The sequence below is a fragment of the Anopheles marshallii genome, chromosome 2 (assembly GCF_943734725.1).
Source record: "Anopheles marshallii chromosome 2, idAnoMarsDA_429_01, whole genome shotgun sequence".
Classification (NCBI taxonomy): domain Eukaryota; kingdom Metazoa; phylum Arthropoda; class Insecta; order Diptera; family Culicidae; genus Anopheles; species Anopheles marshallii.
The window spans coordinates 62,033,185-62,057,951 of NC_071326.1; the positions used below are offsets into that span (position 1 = coordinate 62,033,185).

At 39.6% G+C, this 24,767-nt stretch overlaps 1 protein-coding gene across 1 annotated transcript in view; it reads right to left on the bottom strand.

The window, feature by feature from the left end:
* The window catches only part of LOC128718331 (Krueppel-like factor luna), a 108,267-nt gene extending 89,802 nt beyond the window's left edge, over positions 1-18,465 (bottom strand). Inside the window, exons 1-2 of the mRNA XM_053811960.1 lie at positions 18,406-18,465; positions 3,003-3,038 (exon numbers count right to left, since the gene is read on the bottom strand). Coding sequence (XP_053667935.1) covers positions 3,003-3,038; positions 18,406-18,465 — 96 coding nt within the window. The remainder of the gene's footprint in view (positions 1-3,002; positions 3,039-18,405) is intronic.
* Positions 18,466-24,767: the final 6,302 nt, after the last annotated feature.

The window sequence follows — 24,767 nt, forward strand, 5'->3', positions numbered from 1 at the left end:
TATGAAAAGCTTACAGTGGTGTAACAGGAAGATTAGAGTTGATTGTTTAGTGATCTAGCAGAAACAAACAGTATAAATGTTTCGAAAATGCTTTAGATTGTAACGAATAAAACAGTTAAGCTCCCTAATAATGTTAGCACCTCTAGCAAAACCCTGCACTTCTAGCAGCTGTAAAAAGGCACTTTTAAATCGAATCGAGAACAACTATAGAGTGCCATTGACAGCTTCGAGTGTGGATGGCAATTAGAAGTCGTCTTAGCTCCGGTTTAGTGTTGGGAGCTACATTCCACAAAAGCAACCCATGCTCATGTGGTTCACGCGGCTATGCATGCTGGTATTCGCTTCCGTTTCGGTTTGTACAATTATTTATAATTTTATTCGTAATCAATAAAACATGGGCGCTTGTTCCAGGCCGCACCAGTCACGGTACGGAAAAAAACAATAAATCCAGTTCAAATTCACCAGCTGACCGGTTAAGGTGGCTGGCCGAGAACAAGCGCAGCGTGAATGGGACAACAGTTTTACTTTGGAGGTTAAATTGTGAACAAATGTAATGTGTCTATGGTGCAATGTCTTGGGATGAAAGGTGATACATACTAGTGAAAGGCAAAGAAAGCATCGAAACTTGGATACGATTGCGTTTAATATTCTACATATGCAAATAAACCTATGTTCACGAATTATTCGAACGTGTCGCTTGTCTAAAGTCGCACATGAGTACACATTTTGTCGTGGAAAATCTATAATAGCATGCATACATTGAAACAATTACCGAACAAACACATAAGCTTCGAGCTGACGAGCATGGGTTGTTGGTATTGACAATATTTATTAAATGGGGAAATGTGGAATTTGAAAAATCCTGCATTTTGTAATCAATCGATTTTTTAAAATTATTTTTGTAATTTAGTGGAGATATTTTTTTTTACGTTTTTCCTGTTATCTTAATACATTTTCAGTTGCATTTTCAGTTCAGTCACAGTTCAATGGATCACAACGAGATCTACTGACAATGACGATCATATACTCACACACAAGTAGTTAATATATTGCACGTTACGCGATTTAGCGATGAACGTGGCATTCTTCCGAGTCGTGCCATAATACAGCACGGAGTGCTTTTGCCACCTTCCTAAAAAAAAACTACTCTCCCGAACACGACGAAGGGGATTACTTCTTCCCAAAAACCGGTTTTGTAAACGGGAACCACCCAGCAGTGAACTGTGACATTTTACAGTTTATTGCTTTATTCGACATTGATGCCACGATAACAGGCAATTATCGGCCAATGTTTATAGCTGGCAGCATGATTTATTCGCGCTGGGAAGTGTTTAACAAAAAGGAAAGAAAAAGCAATCCTATCTCTCGGCTAGATGGGGTGATCGAGAATCATACCTGGCTATGGTTTGGTGTGCTCAGATTTAGGTTAACATTTCAGCAAATCAAATTCAAACGAGATACAAACGCATGCTGGTCGGCTTTTGCCGATAAGAGACGACAAAACCCAGGCAAAGCATCACCACGGAAGAGCAACGCAATGGTGTGTAGTTTTGCTCCAAATCAACCGTCCAGCATGAGCGTTCGATCCCGATCAGCTGTGACTGTCAGTGTAATGGCTCGGGGGCAAACCAGACGACCTTCAGATCGCGACGAGGCGCGATAGTCAGTCAGGCCGGGAGCAATTTTTGGCAGACCGTCGTAACGGACCGCCACTTAAGAGTATCGACCGTCGCCTGCGGGTTTGACGGAGATCGGTGAATGTGTTTTCAGTTTGTTTGGGAAAGGAAGCGACACGAGAGTTTAGAGTGCGACCGGAGAGAAGTGATTTTCATAATTTGATCATCGACTTCGAGGGTCGTCCTTTTTTGGGGGACGTTTGCGTGGGTCAAGCGAGTGGATAGGTCGAGCCCGTCACAACGGTGGCGTCTGTTCAACATCTTGTTAGTAGTGAACGATATGCTCTATGAACTCGTAATACTGGATACATTTGCGAAATTTTGCAATTCAACATATATTCAGTGATAAAAAGTTCGTTTTAGCTGTTTCATGTAACAAATTGTGTTAGTAAGTTAATTATTTAATATTTCGTATTATATTCTTGAATTGTCTCTCGATACGTTTATCAAATTCTTTAAGGTGGTTAATGATGCTTGTATCCCTATATTCGGATAAGAAAGACGAAATGACTTTTTTTTTGTATTTTTCAAAAGTAAGAATTTGCTATTTAATATGTTTATTTCACAATCGCTTCCCCCTCTGTAAGCTTTAACTTCCGGTAAACACAAACCCCATCCTCACACATACCATCCTCAGCGACGGAGGTCACGACCGAGTACGGCACGCCATCGATCCGTCCCCGTGGGCACTTGGACGAAATTCAACTTCAGTGCCAGGGTTGCGGCACTTCCGAAGGCGATTGCGACCACCATTCCGGTACTTATCGACAACGACACAACCACCCTCGAGAACAGGCACGCACCGGTTCGATTCGTAAACTGCCGACGGCACCTTGCAACCATGACCTCGATCGTGCCTCTCAGCAGTGACGCCCGTCGAAGGAACAAACCTCTACGTCGGGTGGATTTACAACTGCTCGCCTGCACCAACCCCTTTGTCAGCGCTACCCCGGCCGTGAGATGGCAAATTTTCGGCTCATTCCAAAGAACGATTCATTTTCCTTATCGACCGAATTAGATCGCTCTAGTATGGTGTGAATGGACAAGGAGTAGGATTTTAGTTTTTTGACGAATCACTCATAATTGAGCTGTTTAGTTTGGTGGGACGAAATGGTGACGAATTATGATTAGCAGCTGCTGTTCGGGAGTACATGTTGCAAACACAATAAAACATGGTACGATCAGTACAAGAATATAGCTACCGAAATTAAACACCTCGCACAAAAAAGTGTATCAGATCCAGAAACTTGTGATCGATTATTATTTGTTTGCGTAAAAGAATGTTCTAAAGTGTTGTATAGGAAGGTTCGTTAAAATAAAACTCACCTCTTTCGCAGACAGAGGGTCATTGCCAAGTCCATTCTGAAATGAGAAGAGAAAGCACATAAATTAGGAAAAAAATAGACTACAGTTACAACAGAAACCAAACCCTGTCATTTGGAATATAGATTTCATTATAATTTATTGTAATGTGTTTTAGCGCGACCATAGTACGAAGCAACCGGAAAAGCCTTGTACTTTATGTAGCGGGAAACGAAATTTTCAACCGACACGATCGCTCAAATCGATCACAACGGAACCGATTAACACTGGACCATCTGTATTGATTACGTGCTCGCGATCTTTCGGTTAGGCGGTCTAGTTTGCGAGGTTGCAAGATTAAATTTATTCATCCGCTTCTGCAGGGTGCGTGCGTACGTTGTGTTTCTGGCTATCGCTTCCATCGTTTGTTTCGCGTTCGAATGGGACGATCTATCAACGATTATAATTGGTAGAAACGGTTCAGAAAAGAGGGAGAGTTAGAGAGAGGGATAGAGGGAAATACGCAAATCAGCGGTGTTGCAGAAGGGGTTAGACTATTAATTTTATCGAGAGTGTATAAATTGTGCAACCGGCGTCTTTTCATGGTCGTCAGAATGCAAATTTATTGGCATAAATATTCAAAATAAAAGATTCAATTAATTTTCCATCAGGCAGTTTGGGTGGAATTTTGTGTTGAAGAAAATCGGCATTAGGAGTATTATAGAAAAAAATGGAAATTTGTATAACTGTTGACAGTGCATGTTGAACAATGCGACAAGAAACATGATAATTTGAGTTGATAGTAATAAAAACACTAATAATGTAAGATCGTTTCAGGAAAATATTATGCTATGAGTGAACCTTTTTCCATGAGAAGTTAAACACCAAAAAATCATGACCTAAGCAAAAGGGTACCCCAATAGAATATGCACCCTTTTTATAATGATAGTAATTTACAACGATATGCTGCACTATTGAAGCGTTTGTTACGATTTGTACACACTCCATAATGTAGCTTCCCACGACCTTGAACGAACTCGTCAATGTTTGGCACAATTTGGATCATGTAATGATTACTTCACGGCTCGGTTTGTTCGCTAATTCCGTTAAACCTGTCAATTATTTCGCCCAGCCAAAGCAAGCACAAACAAAGCTAAACCAATTCGGGAAGCTGACCCACCGAAACCGAAATAGGGGTTTTGTTTTGTGCGAAAATCACGTCCAGTGTTTCAGCCGAACTTGAACTTGAAGCATTGGAACAGAGTCTCACGGATGTGGGAAGTTTCGCCCGGGGTTCACCTCCTTTTTCCAGGGTCGGATCATTTTAGCGAAGGATGATAAATCGTGCGCGCCTGTCTAATGTCTTTATTATGTGGTGTATTTTTTTTCTATAACTCTCTTTCTCCCTCTACCTCTACCGTTTTGATAGTTGGAGTCAACTGAAAAGATCGAAGCTGTGGAGAAAAAGTATACCCCCTGACAAAAAGCAAAGAAAGAGTATCATATAATTTGCAGCCTACAGTCATATGACCCTATCGATCCGCACACCTCTGATGTATTATAGATTACAAAGACTTATCTCCACCATTGCGAGAACGGATTTGGATTAATTGGATACATGAAACGAATTAACCTCCTGTGCCAAATTGGGCGTTTTTTACCCACCAAACCAGGAAGAGTATGCAGTGTTGTGTGAACATTGGATCTGTTGTATTTTTTCAACCCTGTGCAAGTTTATTTAGTTTTCTTCCATTTGTTGCTCCATCATGGTGACAAGACTCTCCCGCCTTTATCCCACCGACACACAAGGAATCGCCAAACACACTTGAGAGTGAATGATTGATGTCCGAACGTCCCCCCGAACTTCTCTTTCCCTCCGTTAAACCCTCTTGGGTGGGTAAATGTGTCCGAATGCTAAAAGCTTTACACGCAGTAAATGACGAAAAAAAGGAAACGAAAGACTTGTGCACTGGCCAAGACACGAACCTTCACTGACGGCACGGTACGGACTCTAATCGATTTGCGAGGGGTGCAACGCCAGACAAATCCGAACCCCGTTCATATCAAGAAATGGAGCAAGGACAAGCGCAAAGAGTTAGAATGGCCATTCTCCGGAACCGAGATCGGAACCATAATATAGAACCTCCCGTAAGCTAGAAGAATGAATGAAGTGACATTGTTCTGAGCGCTCGAGACACAATGCACCAAGATAGAGCGCGAGATAGAGAAGGAGATGGAGAATTTTATGTTCCGCTCACGATTCGTGTCGTGTTTGATTTCGTAACGATTTGTCATTAAAACTGACGTTTCTCATTATGTCCCGCTTATGTCCATTAGGTCGCTCACGAGGGCATGGGGACCGGTATTGTCGGCTGTCCGTGTGTTTCGTTTTTTTGTTTTTATTTATTTCTAGATCCTTCCCAAGGTACATTGGCCCTTCGCTTTGCAGAAGGGTTTACAAGGAAGGCGTTTCAATCCCGAACTCCGTACGGTGTGAAGAATACGATATCGTTTTTGAGACCCGCTCCACCTTTCATAATGAGTGTCGGGTGGAATTTTCCAAAATTCTTCCGTATAGGTCACGGTCTCTTATCAGCATCGGTATCTGCCGACAAATGGATACCAGTCCCGCAAGGATTGGAGTTTCTACTCACCCAGCATAATTAAAGAATAAAAATGCGTGACCACCATGCGCGTCCCATGACGAGGTCTGACCCGCTTGATGAGGCGTGCTTTTATTTCATCGTTACGTACGGTTTGCTTTTTTTTTTTTTTATTTTCTTACTGCGGCATTGTGTTTGCTCTTAGAGTTGATTAATTGGTGCTGGCCTAAGATGCACTTTATGCAGCTGACATTGGATCCGCTACAGTTTTGCGACAAAGGAACAACGATGAAAAAACACAAACCATGATTCAAAATCAACATGCATCCAAATCAAGCTGAAACGACTCATTTACTCAACTGCTGTTCCTGCCTTGAACGGTTTGTTTGGCATGTTGCTGGAACCCCCGTGTAGAAGACCATTTCTGTGTTTATCGTGTCGTTTAAGGTTCGCTTCCATATGTCGGTGTGATTATTTGTGCAGCTTTTTTTGCAAATTAATCCAAAAACCCGTACGAGTCCGTATGAACATGCATGAGCTTTAATTCGTTTGCCCCCGAACACAATGGTAGGCTTAAGTTTACTGTGCCACTGCTTATAGTTTACCATTCTACTGGAGGTTGGAATAATTCAAAACAACAACAAAAAGATTCGAGCATAATCTTAACTCTACTGCTTAAGCCACTCCATACGATGCTGCTGGAAGCGATAAAAGGTAACCACCAGCTGGCGAAGAAATTGGCAAACTGGCAACCCGCGAAACAACACTATCAGTGACTAAAACCGCGGGAGTATCCCTTTTCCTACCGGGCAGCTCCAGCAGCCCCAAAGCATTTATCATGTTTCGCGCATTAAAAGCACATTAATCAACCGCTTAACAATATGTTTGCAGCCTTAATTACCTAATTAAAGCGCGCTCGTGAAGCGAAAGGAGCAGCTCGCCCGGGAATGGACGGGCTGGATGCTGGAAGCTACGTGTGTGTGTGTTTGAATGTTTTGGGTCAAAAGAGATTTGCCGGCTGCAGTTTGATTTGGAAGGGTGTGTATTTTTATGAACCATATCTTTTTCTGCGTACTTTTTCTGCTTGGAGTTATTCAAAGGCACCTTCCCGGGCTTTGAATTGCTTGAAAAGAAAACATTTGTTATGATAATGATTAGAAGAATATTGTATAATGGAGAAGGCTTGTCAGATTAATTGGATGGTGGTCTAATACGATGTAACGTAATGATAAAAGTGTTGATTTAGCTAGCTAGTGTGAAGGAAGCATCGAAATCAAGAGCAAACAAAAATATTAGCGGATGATTCACGCCCTTGGACACAGGAATGTTGACTAGGTTCACCATGCAAATAGGTTGCCCATACAAATAATAGCTTTCATGTGCTGTGGTCTGGATGCAGTTTTATTTATCTTTTTTTTTAAACTATACTTACGGTTGAAATCTTTTCTTTCAACGGCGGTCTACAGCACCCAGTGTGCTACTACTCACATTTTTTGTTAACTAATGATTTTCTGACCATGAATTGTTATTATGTCGCTGCAGCTAAACTAAGGTATTGACGCTAATGAAGCTCACTCACAAAAACCTGTGGGAAATGAAAGAAGTAACTCTACTCTCACTCTGTTGGGAAAGAAAGATCGTTTTAAAATTATATCTAACTAACACAACAAATCTTCCAAAATAAACCTTTTAGCACGACCTAACGACGTAATGATAAAGTCCACAAGTTCGCCCATAATGATTAAAAACAAATTAAGTAACACGGGAGTGTGCAACCGTTCGACAGGAAGATCTTTATCCGTGTGTAACGGTGTGTAATCCTGTTGCTTGAATGGTGTCGTTCGGTGATTACATCCGGTGGTCAGTGTTCGCCACCATAGCCATACTCCGGAAGTGAAAGGTCACGCGCTTTTGGGGTGTCGATGAGCGTACAAATCGCATGTCGCTTAATTGTCACTTGCTGTGTGAGTGTTGATGGGAAACTGCAGCATTAGAAGAGATAAACCGCAATTCCCCGACCTGTGATTGATTGTTGTTCGTATAATGTGCGTGCTGGAAATAGTAGTAGCAGAACCGATGATAGCTAATTACAAGTGACGTTTATCTTCTCACGTTTTAGATTATCCCTTTTTTTGCTTTTATTTTTCCTTTATTTTTCCTTCTTCCTTTTCCTTATTTCTTTTTTTCTCGTAACGTTTTAGATTACCCCTTTAATATTTAGATATTTTTTTATTTTAATAATAAGCGCATTACCATTGTTGGATAACTAATATTTGTATCCGTTATTACATTGTGTACTGAAAAGTTAAAATCTATATTAATCTATGTATCGGATATCCCTAACATAATATCTAATTCCTTTTACTGGCTCCTGTATAACTGATACGCATTAATGTAAACATAAAAATCAATCTAAAAAGACGAGTCGAAAAATTGCCATACTAAGCTTCTTCATAGTATAAACGCAACAAAATGGTATGCATTAGTTTTTCTACATTGTCTTAACACTCACTTCACTCTGCCACTTTTCTCCATGACACCAGTCCCACCCCGAGCCACCGCCCTCTTCCTCCCATACTAACATCACTAACGAACATGTCGATCATTCCGAAAGACATTAGTTAATTGCTCAAACACAACCTGCGCATTACTATTGCGGTGCGGCAGCGTTGCCATAAAGATGAACGGTAGGTTACTTTTTTCCATACTACCTCGAACACTGCCTGTGACGAACCCGTCGTTGTCTATCCGGATTCTCCCTGCGGGCCAGACGACTAACATTCCACCTTCGTTCACCTGTCCATATTACCATACGCGAATGGTGACCACTCGTTTTTTTGTAGCAGCATTCCCTAGCATCATGGTTGGGGCAATTTGCAAATCGCAAACATATTAGTCCCGGAGCCCCAAATCCAGTCATGATCTCGCGATACCGGTGTGCAAATGGTGTAATGATATTCACGGCATTTTTCGCAATTGGAAAAACGGTGAAAAACCAATTTGGTGTCGCTGCCCATTTAAGCGCACGGCCTCTCCCATGTGACAAGCAAGCGTCTGCATAAGCTTGTTTGACGCAAAAGCGAGATGCGAAAGAGATGCGTAAAGTGCGCGAACGGCAAACATGCGTACAATTTTACGTATTCCATTGATCGTTCGATCAGCTGTCGGTTTGTGCTGCAAAACGAGCTCATCCTGTTTCATAGTTAAGCATTAGCACGATGTTCCGAATGTACTATTTATTTCAGGCGTTGTTTTCAGCGTCGTTTTGCAGCGTTTTTGTTGCGGTTTGAAAACACTAGACTTGAACGCTACTGTAAGCGAGGAAAACAGTTTTTGCATACGTTTCGGCAAGGGGCAGCGCAGAAGAAGAAGCACATTTATCGTTGAACCGATTGTCAACAAGCCCCGTCTTGAATCTATTTCGTGATTTGTTTCCTCGTTTTTCTTTGCGTGTATCTACAAGAATGGCAACAGCTGGGAAAACTTGATTCAACCCATGGGAAACAAACAGCAGGGCGGACAGTGAACGGTACGTCTCAAACGATTCACGACGAGGAAGACGTACGTATATTTCATCCACAGGGACATAAATTATACCGGGTAATATGTTTTATGGGCGGTAGGAGGTATTTTATTTTTTCCTACCACCATGCCAAACACGGCGCACCGTCTTGGAATCGGCAATGGTATTGATTGAGGAGAAGGATCAACGGTACACGTTTTTTAGTTTATTTTTAAGGATGAATGATGCAAATTGGTATGGCTTTTTTTCTTGTTCGCTCTTTGCCAACTGATTTGAATATTATTAGACGCATAAAATTCTATTCCACATCATCGGTAGTATTTGATGCGATTTATGGTAAAGGAAAGCATCATACTGTTTGATTACTGTAGTATTCATTTAGACTGACGATAAAATGTCTATTCCAAATAAATTTATTCATGTTTATGTCGACCGTTACATCAAAATGAATCACTGAATTTAAAATGTCATAAATATTTAACCGTAAGAAAATAAGTTCTTCGTAGAGTCTTTGATCACATTAAACTATCTGTACAATTCATTACTTGAAATATAAATAAACAGTTCTTAGCACGTTATTATTTTTTAATGTGGACGATTCCCATTCTTTTATTATCATGCAAATCTCATCCCTAAGTAAATTATAAGAATCACATGACATTATTTAGAATAATTCTTTTTAAATTAACAATCGATGAAAACCATTTTCAATACAGAATTTATTCGACAATAAAATATTGTCATCATTGCCGACGGTTCGTGCAGTATCTACGCTGAACATGGTGAAACCAAACTGCTTCAAACATACCGCCTTTCGATTTGAGCGAAACGTAAGGATGTTGATGGGTAGAAATAACACTGGAAAAATATCACAGTGCACGGAAGCTAGCAGGTGATCAAACGATCGTGTGGAGTTTGTGTTGGACGAAATAGGTGAGACGAATATTAAACATCGCACCAAGAATACACCATTCCTACGCAAGAAAACTGGGAATACATATTATTTGTTACGCTACGTAAGGGAGCATGTCTTCCTGCTGATGTTAAGCAAAATTACTGAATAACTGTTGTATTGAAAACAAAATTACTTTAAAAAGAATGTTTAATACCACATATATGTAATTAAACATGAGGTTAAGATTTTTCTTCTCATCCTTGAAAGTGAAATTAATTGATTAGAAATGTGTTAAACAACCAATTTTAATAAGTATGTATGTTTTCAGTGTAATGAAAATGTATTTAAACGCTAGGAAACCTTGCTGCTGTTTTATAATGATCTTCATTATCAACATAATCATCATCATCAAGGAATAAGCTCTAATCGGAAACTAAAAGAACATTAAGATTACAGTTTCGTGCGCTCGTAAACCACATTCCATCTTTGCTTTTGTTAATCGTTATTAATACAATCATCAGCATTTCAATAACACTTGGCTCCCGCAGTGAGGCTTTCCATGGTAACGCACCCGCTCTCATGCATGTCATTTTTCTTTAACTCGCAAATCTGCAAATCCATCCAACGAACAAACCATGCGGCACCGAAACCGGACCACCAGGAGAACCACCGGACGAAAAGTGTCCATATCGGGAAAGGTGTTCATGTTAGCACCACATTTATCAAAGCCCGGAGGGTACTCGCATCGTCGTCTGCGTCAGCCACGTTGCCGGGACCAGAGCAGTATGGAAATAAGTCAACAACAAATTGACTCTAAAAGCCTACCGCACCGCACGGAACGCTGGCCCTACTTCGGGACGGCCCCTTAAGCGATGCCTACCGGATCGAGTGAATTAAATGCGCGGTTAACGGTTAACCACTCCGAAGACCAACTTTCAGGCGGATTCCTTCGGGTCGGTGAAGGCGTACTAACTTCTGCCGTATAGTTGCTACGAGCAAACACCCAATCGCAAACCAGGGTCACGTCGAGTACCAGCAAGATTGAAGGGCACCAAATAAATCGAAGCGAAAGGCAAAACGCAAACAGTGCAATTTGAATATTGGTTAATTCAAATTTTGTCCTACAGATGTCGGTATCGATCGTTACTACCGATCATACCGCGGATAACGAGCAACCACCGCCGCTGTAACGGCCTCCGGTGAGAGAATTTTATCGATTTGAAATGCAAAAGCGGTGCATACGGATGGATTCGGCCACACAGTGATCGACATAAACAACGGCCTAGACGCCTTCCTTCAGCTGGAACTGTTCTGGCTGCGGGGGCTACTGCAGCAATTTAAGTTTTTTCCTCGCCAGTTCATTAGGCAAAGGAGACCTAACGGGAAGCATCTGTACGTACGAGCCAATGTCTGTTGTCTTCGCCGTCGTCTTCGTTGTTCGGTGACAATAATAAAATAAATATAGATCGCGGGCAACCGTACTGGAAAGCACTGTATGCCCATCGGTAATGAAAACAATAACAAAAAACAGAAGGAAAAAAACTGTTCTTCGATAATCCGTCCCGGGATTCAAGACACTCGCAAACATTCCAAGAGGGTGATGTGTGGTTTCTTTTTCGCCCACTGCAACATTTTTTATTCCATTTTATTCCTGAACAAATCTTCAGCCCGCAGCACTTGAAGCGACAGTAACGTTCAGCTTCGGATGTTTCTTTTTGGATTACAGTGGGAGGCCTCCATGAAACGGGTAGCAACAAGCATAAGGGCCATTCGTCTGAATGCAATTTTGCTTTGCTTTATTGGGTCAGCGTTAAACGACATAAAAGCGAACTGAGATTCACGCTGAGAGGAGCAGGAGTGAACAGTGTTGGAATAGTAAATCCCAGATACTTCTTCAACTCGTTTATGAACATCACATGTATGTAATGTAATGCTGGATTTATGGCCGGAATAAGAACTACATATATTCTTTGTTCTACTAGGAAATTAATAAACAAAATAGACAGATTAAACCTTTGTGCTTCATTTTTAACAAGTCAAAATATGTCACAATATTGAATAATGATAGAATATTTTTGTGGTCCCAGGAGGCATTTCATGTTTGGTATAGTATTTCAAAAAATTAATAGAGTTTAAAAAATAAAATACTTACCACACAAAATTTTAATTATAACCATTTAGTAACCAACACCTAATGATATTTATCTTTGCCAATTAAACGCCCATTTAGAATTGGAATAGAATTTTTCTCGCTTCAATCATTATTTTTGGTCGTTCTCATTGCCCAAACACCACGGCAAGCAAACAGTGCCAGTTTAATGGCGCACACGATTATGATCGTAATAAAACGGGACCATTTCTTAAGAACTCCTCACATGCAACTACATGTCCTTTCCTCTGGTGGCACAAACGGTTTTTGTTCAGTTTTTAATGTGATTTTAATAGCGACTTTTCGTATAACATTTATTTGCGGAGAACATCAGCACCAGCAGCAACTTAAACTCCTGATTTTAAATGTGCGAATGTAGGCTTAAAAAAGATAAAACGGTCATCCACCGCCATAGGTACATCATATTTTTGCCACTTTCGGGTCCGGCTTTTATAACCGCGTCTGCGAGTTAATGCGATATGATAACATCTGCAATGCTTCCTGTTTGTGGAGCGAGTGTCTTTTTTCCCTAAAGAAACAGCGAGAACAGTTAATCCCCGTTTGTTTACGGAACCTTTAATAATCTTTTTTTCTTTTTGCTACAACACCATTATGCAGTGTGGAAAGCGTTAAATGTTCTTTGGCATACTGTGTTCGGAAGACCACTATGTAGGACTATGTAGGACTGGGTGGTCTAAAAACAACATCAAACGATATCATCGAATGACATTTAATTCCCGTCTGTATAAAAAAGAGTAAAGATAATATCATAGGTAGCCTAAATCTGCAAATTGTACGAATTCACAGAAAATAGTTAACAGAAAATGGTTTATAAAAATTAACTGCAATAATTAAATACAATATCTGATTCTCGTTTCGTTTCGTTCTCGTTTGTTGCTTGTTTGTTTGTCGTTAACTAAGGAAGTACACAGTGCTGTAAACACCTCTCGAGGTAGATCTCTCTGTTTGCAGTCCCTGTAGTAACTAACTCCGTTCGATCGCTTGTCAAATCAAGTATTTATTGATAAACTTTTACAGTTTCTACATTCTCTGCAGAATATTTTAGTTTTTAAAGTTTAAATTTTGAACTTCAAAGTAACCAAGAACAGTAGTCACGGTTCTGACAAAAATCTCATCATCCATGTAGTAAGGACACGGCATCATCTTTTTTCGTCATTTCCGGGGCAGTGATTTTCCCACAGTGATTTGCCGTACGTTATCATTTGAAGCCTTCTGAACGCATATTCTGAACACATACATATGCAGTTCCAGTTCCAGTAAAATTGACCTCATACAGATCCACTCAATGGCTCTACGAAGGAAGGACTTAGACCGATTCAACTTGTTGGCCATATCTCTGACTGAAACATAGGCATTCAGTCCTGGAGCATTCAGCATTCAGACTGAAGCATGCTTAATCGGTTTCACGACACGGTTGTGACCCTGATCACTAATAGAACAAGAATTCTGATCGCATTCTTCTTTCCGTTCGCTGCTCAGAGTTTCGTTGTAACGTTTAATTACGAAACTCATCGTCGACTGCAGGATTCCGCATTGTTTCCCGATGTAACGGTGAGAAAGTTGAGGATTTTCGAGGTACTTGCACAAAATCACATTGCGATATTACTTTTAAGAGTGGCGCCATTTGTTTCTGTTTTTGTAAAAATGGCGATAGATGTCAAGTTCACACAATACACTCTCAATTACTTCTTCCAACATTCTCAAGTTAAAATACAATTGATTTAAAACGCAATTTGTTGTGCAACACCCTTTCAATAAAAAAAAACCTGTCATATGCTTTAAAGCTCTAAATCGTGATGCATTGATTTATTGTCGAATTTGGTTGTATTTTTACTTTAATGGTAACTACATATGGTTTAATGGTTTTAATCGTTTTTTTTTATGTTAAAAAATTTTATAACAAATAAAAAAATGAATTTTGACCAAACTGTTTTAAGCCATGTACCGAATTAGTTAAAATTATATGAATACAAACGAATGTATTAATGTATATGAAAAAAAATACTGCAGATAATTACACGCATTAACTATACGGAAATTTCGATAAAATATTTGAAGACTTGATATACAAAAAAGGGCTTTTTTATCAACAACAACACAATTTTTATATGAGGAAATACAATGTAGTTCTCAATAAAATTTTTCAACTAATTTGAGGCTTTATAACAGTATAACTAGTTATTTGGGAAAGTTTGAAATGTGTAATGAAATAAATTACTTTATTTCATTTTCATACTAAGCATTGCCAGCGGTTTTTCTTTGTCATCTTAACAAATACGCACCAGTTTCAACTTCCCACGGCAGAAATACTAATCAGACTTATGAAAATCCCACTCCGAGAGTTTAACTTGGGATGTATAAATCAATAAATTAATGCATCGGAACCACGCGGCACGATATCAATCTTGTTCGAAACGAGACCGCATCTGTGGCAAAACGATACACGGTGGAAAGAAAAACGCCTTGTTATGACGCTTCCGGACGTTGCGTGGGGATTCTCATGAACTCATCGAGCGACAAGCGTGGTGAGAATTTTTATCTTTGGCACAAAAAATCCCAACGATTAAGATGAAGCACCGTTCCGGCGAGGCTCGTAAATTCTGATTAATTTTCCATCGTAGGAAACATAAATCAAACATCGCGAAAACTGCATCGCAAAACCTCCGACTGGTGTGCAGGCAGTTTGCAATGGGTGAATTGATTCCTTGGCTAAACAAGAATCTGCACACCAACCCATGGATGCACCCTGAAGGTAGTTATGAGAGTACAAGAAACGTATTTTATTTCCTACCCGTTCCCACGTGGTGATTAGTATTTGTTTTTTGTTTCTTTTATTTCAACGCACTTAGATGAGGCTGGGCAAAACATTCAGTTCCGTCGGCTTCGCCCTTGATCGATGTTGATTGTGGTTTAGTGTGGAGGAATATAAAGAAAAACCCAGCTCAGATCAAGTCACCGGACAATGAAGCTTAGCTTAGTTGCAGGAAAATGAAATCCTTCCAATCGTTTGATCAACATCCACGGGCTCTGTCCGGAAAAGCGGAGACATAAATATACCTTCTAGCAGAAAAGTGGTTCCCGGGGTGGTTCCAGAGATTAATGACGATAGGAGCACTCGGATGATATGATGAGACTTAGAAAATGAAAGATATCTCATACAACAAACCTGTGTCGTAAAAAACAGATTAAAAAATGAATAATTTCCTGGCAAATCGATGGCTTCGACGCTGTTTTGGATAATTCTACTAGGAGGAGCAGATCTTACAAAAAACCAAAAGATACATATGATCACCCGATCGAACGTGCGAATGTACTCGATTGTCTTCTTTCTGTGGCTACTTGTGGACAACAGGTTTTCCCTTCCTTACCGTGAAAAACGACCAGTTGCTCAAACAGCCGATCGTGGATTTATAATTTTCTGGCTTTTATTTATTACCGCCATCGCTCAATCGCTGTCGAGTAGCGCGGTTTTCCACGCGTTTTTTTATTATTTTTTTGCGTACCACTCAGCGGCAAGGCAAGATTCATAAATGTATCCTATCCCGTCTTCGACCTGCAACACCCGTATAATGGCAAAGAGGAGGATTTTTTATCGGTTCAATTTTTAAACACAAACGCAGAAGCTGCAAGCTTTACTCTGTGTGCTGTGGTCTTCAAGCTTATTGGGGCAAGTTTTTCTCCCACATGTACACTATACCAAGCTGAACCGCCAATCGATCAATCTGTCGATTGAATTGGTTGGAATGCATACAAACGTGGCTGATACAGCGGCACAATCGATCGATCTTCGCGTGTGGGTTAATTTTCCCAAGCGCAAGCTAATCATTGTTTGATTTATGTTGCTGCGCGGTGCATTTGGAATACACGTCTGTTTGCTAATTACGTCTTGAGCTGTCATTTCAAAACACATCACATTTTTATACACGTAGGGCGTCCCGATGGCATGATGGTAGGGGCGCCGGTCTTCACACGAAAGGATCAGACCAAAATCCGATCCGGACCAATCACCCGTACACAGGACTGACTATCCAGCTAAATAAAGGTAAGGTAAAGGTAAATAAACTCATAGAAAGTCAGAAATGGCAGGTTTAGACCTCTTGAGGTTGTTGTGCCGATAAAGAAGAACAAGGAAAAAATAATAGTTATGAACTTTTGGAAATTCTTTTATTTTTCAGTTAGCTATAAGTTTATTTGTCGAGCAATTAGGCCGTTATTGTAATAAATTAATAACAATAATAATAATAACACTAAAACATATAATGATATGATTATAATAATAATTGATAAAGCAGAGCTCAACAAAATTTTTGGATATGAGACATTATGTGTAAATCTAATATAAATTCTCAATTACACACAATGCAGTAATATTTTGATCACGTCATCCAAGGCAACTGACTCGTTTAGAAAAAGGAAGAAAACCGCAACTATTTCCAGCTATCCTCATTCACCACGTTGAAACACTCCCATAGGCTAATTGTAACGTAATTAGTGTTGTATCGCTGTCACTGGTGCGATATGTACGTACGCAAATGATTAATTGGAACCTTCCCCGGTGAGCGGTTTCCATTCGTGCCACTGCCCAGAAGGAATCATGTTCGATTGGATCCCTAAGGGAGGGTTTTAGCTCACGTCAAATGTTTGACCCAGAGATCATTGCTTCTTTAGCTTCTTTTTTTGTGGGAGTAATATTTTTTCTCCCATTCGTTCATTTTCCTATGCTTTCCACGCGCTAAAGGACTGCTTATTGTTGAAGCCGTGGAGACCGACACCGTATGTAGCCTGGGGGCTATGAAGCCATAAATAATGCCACACGATCCACGAGGCTCTCATGTGCCGCTGGTTGAAAACATTCCGCGGCAAACGCTGCGATTGCGAGTGGTCAGCTTTTTTTCTGTATATGTATAACGACTTTCCCATGTTACAGTTTTTGTAACGAACTGTCCAGTGCTTAGCATTTGCTACTTAACTGCTTCTTTAGATACACGATCGTACAAGACCCCAGTACATCACTGTCAGATTGACTACTAAAGTGAAGTTATCGTTTTCGTTTTATATAGAGAAAGTGAATACATTTGATTTGTTTGTGTTTCGTTGAATCCATTATAAGCTAAATGGCACGTTTATTAAATAATATTATAATTATTATCAAAGGTTTATTAATATTTGGAAATGTAATTATTTTTAATTGGGCAATCGTAATTCAAACTATATTTTTGTTTGATATTTTGTGGTTTGTGTTGTTTTGTGTATTTTTGTGTGTTTTGTAGTAAATATTTTTTTTTTTTGCTGGTAAAAGCTGTGGCTGGGATAATTCATAAAATAATCGGCCTGGCCATTCTTTTCATATTAAACAATTTTTTTATTTCGATTTTCGACAATTTTTTTATTTCGATTTTTGCTGTTGTGACGTAAATAATCAACATCATAGAATTGCAAAAAGGTGCTGGAGGAATACGACCTCTTAGCTTTTCTAGAAAATATAAGTTGATTTAATTAGTATAGTTCTGAGACTATATTATATTACATATTAGAACATCGAATTCATTTTTTTCTCTTTTACTTAGGGTGTTGGCTCCAATAGATATTGGTCCACGATCCACGCTCCAATATCTATTGGAGCCAACACCCTAAGTAAAAGAAAAAAAAATCAATTGCATATTCTTCTAGAATCATCTAAAATTAATGACAGATTTTATTCATATTAAATAACAATATTTGTTACATGAATGGCGTCTACAATAAATTAGACTTTTGAGTTACTAGCATTTAAGTAATTACAAATACTTATCTACGTGCTAGTCAAACACGAAAACAAAGTTTTTTTTTAAGAAATGATCAAAATGGCTAAACAAAAAAAAGTTTTGGAAATCGATCCCTTTGTTGAAACCCGAAAGCAAACATCTAATATGATCCCATGAACGTCGATTTGTGATTCGTATTTTTAATAACCTATCAATGTTACTCATACATCCATGCCTGATTCTTTGCCCTGCTTAATCTCTCATCAAGCAACGGATCAACTCGATCACTGAAATCACGACGGGAGATTTTCAACGCCTTTTCCTGTCAAACCCATCTACCTTCCCGCTCAACGATTCAAAGATCTCGTTGCAGGTGAAACTAACGATCGTATCGGTGGACATATCACATGCTTGAGGTGCCGTTGATTCCGTGCCACGAGAAGACGTCCCATGCAGTGCAACAGAGATCGCGAGCTCATAATTGAAACTTACCCTCTGGCCATTCGCTTTACCTGTAGCTCCGTATAGGTCGGATGTGGCACTCATACACATATCGATACACAAATTTATCCGCGCGACGACTCACGCTTGATGCAGCGTCAGTAAAGAAACTGAGTAGAATCTTGGAATGGGTGTAAAGTTGTTGCCCATTCCGTAAAAGGCCCACCGAGGCCGATTTACCACAGCGCCAATCAGTGCAGTTGTCAATTCGTTTTCGATAATCGATTATCGCACACAGAAGGATTATTAGCATGCGCTCGTATCGGGGGTTCATTTTACGTTTCGCTGTGGTATCAAAATCAGCAACACGCGGTGCATTCCCAGAGCGGACAGCGCGCCCAACAACATACCGCCTAAACGAATTTATTACGATCGAAACCTGATGCTCAATCAAAGCCTATCCGCTGGCCGACTTTCAGCCCCTTGGTTCGATCCTGTAGCACTGAACTAAAGTAAGTCTCATGGTTTGTGTTTTGCATGCGGGTTCGAATCCTTAGTTGCGCTTGATTTGCTTCCTCGTCACGGAGATTTCTATTTACGATCTCAATTAGATTGAGGCACCCTCGAGCCCTCGGCGCAGTAGCATGAAGGCGCATTTTTAATGTCCTTCAATCGGTTAGCCGATTATCAGTATCCTAGTCGAATAATTGGATAGTAAGCTTCTGGTGCCCCCGGGGAAGTCCGGCTGCCAATGAGTAGCACGTGCAGAGCAGTAGTTTTTGGAGAGGACACAATCGGTCGGTATTATTGTCTAGAGCTATACTAACGATTTGTTAGTAGAAAAATAAATCAATGGTACAGGAGAAACAGCGCAAGGTTTGAAGATTGATGAACGCTAACCCAGCTGGAAGCGATGAAGTTGTAGACTAGACTTCCAATTACCACATGTTGTCATGATGATATGCGACCTATGTTTTTTATAATGGAATCATATGAAACTTCTACGCGAACAGAAACCAACCCATTGTAACACTGACTGTAGCTGCTATGGACCTCTGCGATATCGATCAACAATCAAATGACACTGTAGAGTGCATAGCATGTTTGGCTGAACACAATTGTTATAATTATTTTGTCACGTTGCTATCGATTAATCATACGGCGTCGGTTTGCTGAATTAATCCTTTGAAACTTTGTGTCTGATCACGTGTTAACAGTTCCAGAAGTATGAAACTGTAATTTGAATGGAATGAAACGCTAGAACGATTACTCTAAATCACAATAATTATTGCAGAAATATTGAAGCCTACTCGTATCAAATTACTACCGGCAAAAATTACTTTTAGCATTAAATGTACCACGGTTTACTCACTTCTGAAATAATTGAAATTGTTTGAGAACTATTGTTATACAAATTCTTCTTTTTGAACACATTTGATTTTAAGTTATATTAATAACACTTTTTTATTTAAAAACAAGAAGCAATTATTAATACATCCAACTTGAACAGTGCCTTTGTCGTCTTCTCCTTTCACCTTGCAAAATCCATTTGAATCCTATTGGCGACCGTTTGGCTCAATTTTGTCTGCTCAGCTCCGGCAGCTAATGGATGGTTCGAAGGTGAATGCGTGAATGTTCTGGCTTTCCTGGCGAAAGTTATCCTCACGATGATCTTCGAATGCTTTTACCATCTTTTTTGGTTACACAGTGAAAGAAATAAACTTTCACTAGACCGACGTCTCATCTTCGGGCCGGTGCACTTCGCGGGATATGGCACATTTTATTGTCTGAGTGTCACATTAGCAAAAGAAGATGAAAGAAACAAGAATCCGCACACTCTCTGCACCGACCACACGGTGCGTTTGGCAAGGGTTTCGAACGAAAGGGACCCACATTTTTAGTTGCCCACCCAGCGAGCCGGGTTCAATTGTCGTGTAATTTAGGGATGATGGAGGGGAACGGGGGGCGGGGGGGGGGGGGGGGAGTAGGTTGAAATATCGTTCGCCATTTGATGCGATTCCCGATTAACGCTTCATTATTTAACTCCCCCACTAATTAGCAAACGAATCGTGGGTAGTTTGACCAGCATGATTATTGGGACAGTTTGGCCAGAAAATAAGAACCGACTGATGGTTGAACTCGAATTCATCGGTTATCGAACATTATACATCCTATAAACTGGACGCGATTACATATTTGTTGCATATCAATAGCAAGTCGAATAACGAAGCATAATTCATTAAGCTTAACACTCCTACTATGTATTATCAATAATATACAATAGACATAATCTAGCTTTGGTTGAAAAACGCCTGAAAGATTTGATAAATGAGGTGTAAAAATAATTTCGAGGTGTTTAAAAAAAGTTTCACACAAAGGCAAGAACAAATTTGAAGAGAATGGTGCTCTAGAGAGTTTTAAATTTTTTAAATAATAATGTTGATATCGTTTAAACGAACGATCGATTAAACGAATAATGAAATAATGAAATAATGTTTTCTCTTATAAAATAATCCTGAATTAATGTATTTCATTTTCGGTATTTTATTTCTACTTTTTGAGCTATTTTCTTGAAAAGAATCAGTAAATATACATTCACACTGATCATAAGAATATAACGACTAACCTGTGTTTTTTAATATGTTTCTTTAATAAATTTTACATTTCATGTATGAGTTTATCCCATAAGAATTTGTGTTTGCCATCGTAAGATAATAATTTAAGCGATGATCTCTCGTATAGCATAACTTCCCACTAAAATTTAACATCCTGGATAAAATCCCACGATCGTGCATACGGAATATATATTTTTCTTCCCTTTTTGGAAAGGAACGTATCTAAAAAAAAAAAACAAAAAAGTACATCGGTTCAAGACACCAACCAAACAGCTGTTTACCTTAAATCATTGAGTGCAAAAAAAGTGAAAGAAAGGTCAGGGCGCATCCATCCCAGGAGAAGGGACACATCAACCCGAACATCGGCTTCGGCAGCAACATCATACGACTCAGCAGAAGGCAGCTTTAAAGTGATAAATTAAGAGCCTCCAATCTGTGGGCCTTCCTCCTGGCTACTCGCTCGTCCGTAAGCAATCGATCCGTTGATTTTTTTCGTGTTAATTTTTTTTATTTTTTTCGGGCAAAACTCTTTCACAATCTTCCCGTTGAGGTGCGCTAACAGTAAATGGCGCCATGCTAGGCAAACAGCATTCACCCTTTTGCACCCACCAACAAGCCAAACTCGATAGCGGGTTGGAGAACCGTGCAAGCTTCTTATCATGTTTGGCGGCATGTCCAAATGGTAGTTGAACAAAAATTTTGCAAAACTAGTTCCTCTCTATCGTAGCGAATGGTGAACGTGGCCGCATGAGCGATTCGTCCGGAAGGTGCGGGAAGAATGGAATGGAAAATGAAATAAATCGAACGCGAATACGAATAATGTGGCTGCTAATTAAAACCGGTCAACTTGGTGAACTGGCACAGTTTCGTGCCATTCGATATCTAGCCATTTACCACTTGAAGGAGATGAGCGAGAGGATCTTATGACTGTTGTGGAACGGATATGCTCGATGACGTGGTAAGGGCGTTGGTGGTGGATGCGAAACAAGCGCACGAGTACAAATCAATTTACAATTTAAATACAGCCCCTTTTGCTCAGATCCTAAAGCGTCGGTTATTTTTTCTATGTTGTTCGTTCGGTTCGATCGGTTTTACATGATCATCGCAGGTTGATCAGCTGGGCTTGGTTATTCGATAAGGAAAAGCAATCGTATCTGTTTGTTTACATTGGGTCGTAAAATTAATTGGCTCTTCTCTTTTTGTTGCTTTTTGACAATAACTTTCTCACATTATTAGACATATTTTTACAATTTTTACATGTTTTAGAATATAGGTTGTGTAACAATGTAATGGAACTTTGTAACAAAATATATGCAAAACATAAACATAATGTTAAAAAATCGTATGTGATCGAGCAAGAATAGGCAGCAAAAAAACATCATGATTCGTATTTTTATTATAGTATAAAATCAAAAATGATGTCGAAAACATAAAAGAAAACTATGACTTTAAACGGCCTGAGAGTTTTTTAAATAAATATAATAAAGAATAAAGAGAATAAAGATTAAATAAAGTGATAAATTTACATTACACAGCAGCAGTGGTAAAAATAAATTGTTATTTAAATAAATTAAAATAAATTTTGGTAACTTCAATAGCTTATATAACTACATTAGTTTGTTAAAGCCTAGTCAAAAAAATGCTCAAATCTGAAGATACCTTGTTTTCTGTAAAATTTTGCTTTTTTTTGCTTTGCAACAAAGTGAAGTACACCAAAAACTATCATGCCATGCCACGGTAAATCAAACGAACAAGCTCATAAAGTTTAACCCGCGCGAGCATTTCCCATTGGTCACCAGCCCGTTTTCAATCCCAATCCCGTTTTTGTAGACGGGTGAGTTTTCGCTCCAGCAAATAAAGCGAATGAATTGATTCGCAACAGCCTAAAATGCGATTACATCTTATTTACGGGCTTTGCCGAATCGATCGTATTCGCTCCGGTACCGAGCAGCATTCCCGGGGCGTTACTCGATCGAGCGGAACACACACGAACTACTCAAGCTGTTTTGGGTATTGTTTTTTTTTTTTGTTACTGGCAGGTAAAAAACTTCAACGTAGTACACGCGAGGAGCATATGCATCCGCGTACCAGCGGAGGCTAATACAAAATGGTCATTAGCATGACGTCCAAATGTTTCCATCTCTGGTTACTCCCCGTCCACCCTACCCGTTTATTCGGTTTTGTTTTTGTTTTCTAAATGTGTTCGAGTGGAACCCTTGGTCGATGTCTGATCGAATCCATCATCATGGGATCGAGTGGAGGAAAATTCCCACAGTAGCAAGTGGTAGACAAGGCGCCCAGTGTGTAGCTCTCTGTAACGGTTGTGGCAGTAGAAAAATAAAAATCAAATAGCATCCATCAGCGGTAACAGCAACAAAAGCCAGTTCAACATCGCGCGTCTTTAGTCGCGTCAATGAAACAGTAAATTTGCGTGCCAAAACTAATTAACTCACCATCCACCACTCATTCCTACTTTTTTCTCGCTTTTCGATGTTTTCCTTCGAATAACGCGTCGTAAAATGAAAGAAAAAGTCTTTCCTGAATATGCTACGACAAAGCTTAGGTTCCCTCGCTTCAGTAAAATAGGATAACCACTATTGCCGGCAACCGAATCCGAATCGATTTGGACCTGCACTTGGCGGAAGATCGAGCGAATCATATTCAAGCTCGTAAAGCTAATGTGAAGATTTTTTTTTGTGCAACCATTTGCTATTGCAGCGCGCGTAATATGACTGCGATGATGATGATGATCGATGACCAAACTGTTCGATTGAATTTTTAAACACACCATAATGAAGCGTAAAGCATTTGGCAAATCACACCTAGGCGGACAAAATGACCCTACGCCGGATGTTGAAAGATGTTTAGATATTGAACATGTACACACATGTGTAGGAAGATTTTCGAGAAAAAAATATGCTTATGCCAATTGATTGTGTAACAAGCAAGTTTGATAGTTTAGTTTCTCATTGATTTTTTTTATTATTGTTGGTAAAAACATAACGTTTAAATGGGTTTACAGGAATAATTAAAACGATTTTAAAATGAAATTTTATTAAAAGAAAGCAATAACATGAAATGCATATTAAACAATATACAAATATTTCCAAAATTGGCTGTTTGAACAAGAAAAGCCAGTGTTATTAGAAACGATCTTTCAAAAACGAAGCATATATTCAAAGATTTCAATAAAATATTGCACGATAAAGCACAATTTACTTTCATTTGTAACATATCGAATTAATCCTGCGTCTCTTGTTATCAGAACATAGAAATTAATAATATCTTGCCCCAAATTCATATTTATATAGCTTGGATCTTATTCCATGTAAAAGTCTAAAACATTTTTTCCACTAATGACTAATGCAACAATTTTAATACCATTTGAGTAGGTTACTTTAACCCAGAAGTAGACCCCAGAAGTAGATAAGAAATAGACCCTTGCGTCTTCACACCAACAGAGAAACGGCTGCTGCCGTTAATCGCCCATCACGGCAACCGTTTCAGCTGGCTGAAGTGTGTTTTTGTCGATTAAGATTCAAAATATGACCATTTAAGATTATTACCAGGCCGGCCACCGTGTGCCTGCCAAGATTCCCGGATATGTGTTATCTGGGACGTAAATTACACGACCCGGCCCGACACTAGGTGCTAATGGTTGCACGAGATTGGGTAAGTACTTCGGGGGGGTTTCTCTTCCTTTTTTTCTTCTACTTCACCATTAGCACACGATAGATCGATCGTTCGATAACCTGGCCGGTGCGAAGGTCTTGCGGGTAGTGTGGCTTGTCCGGCAAA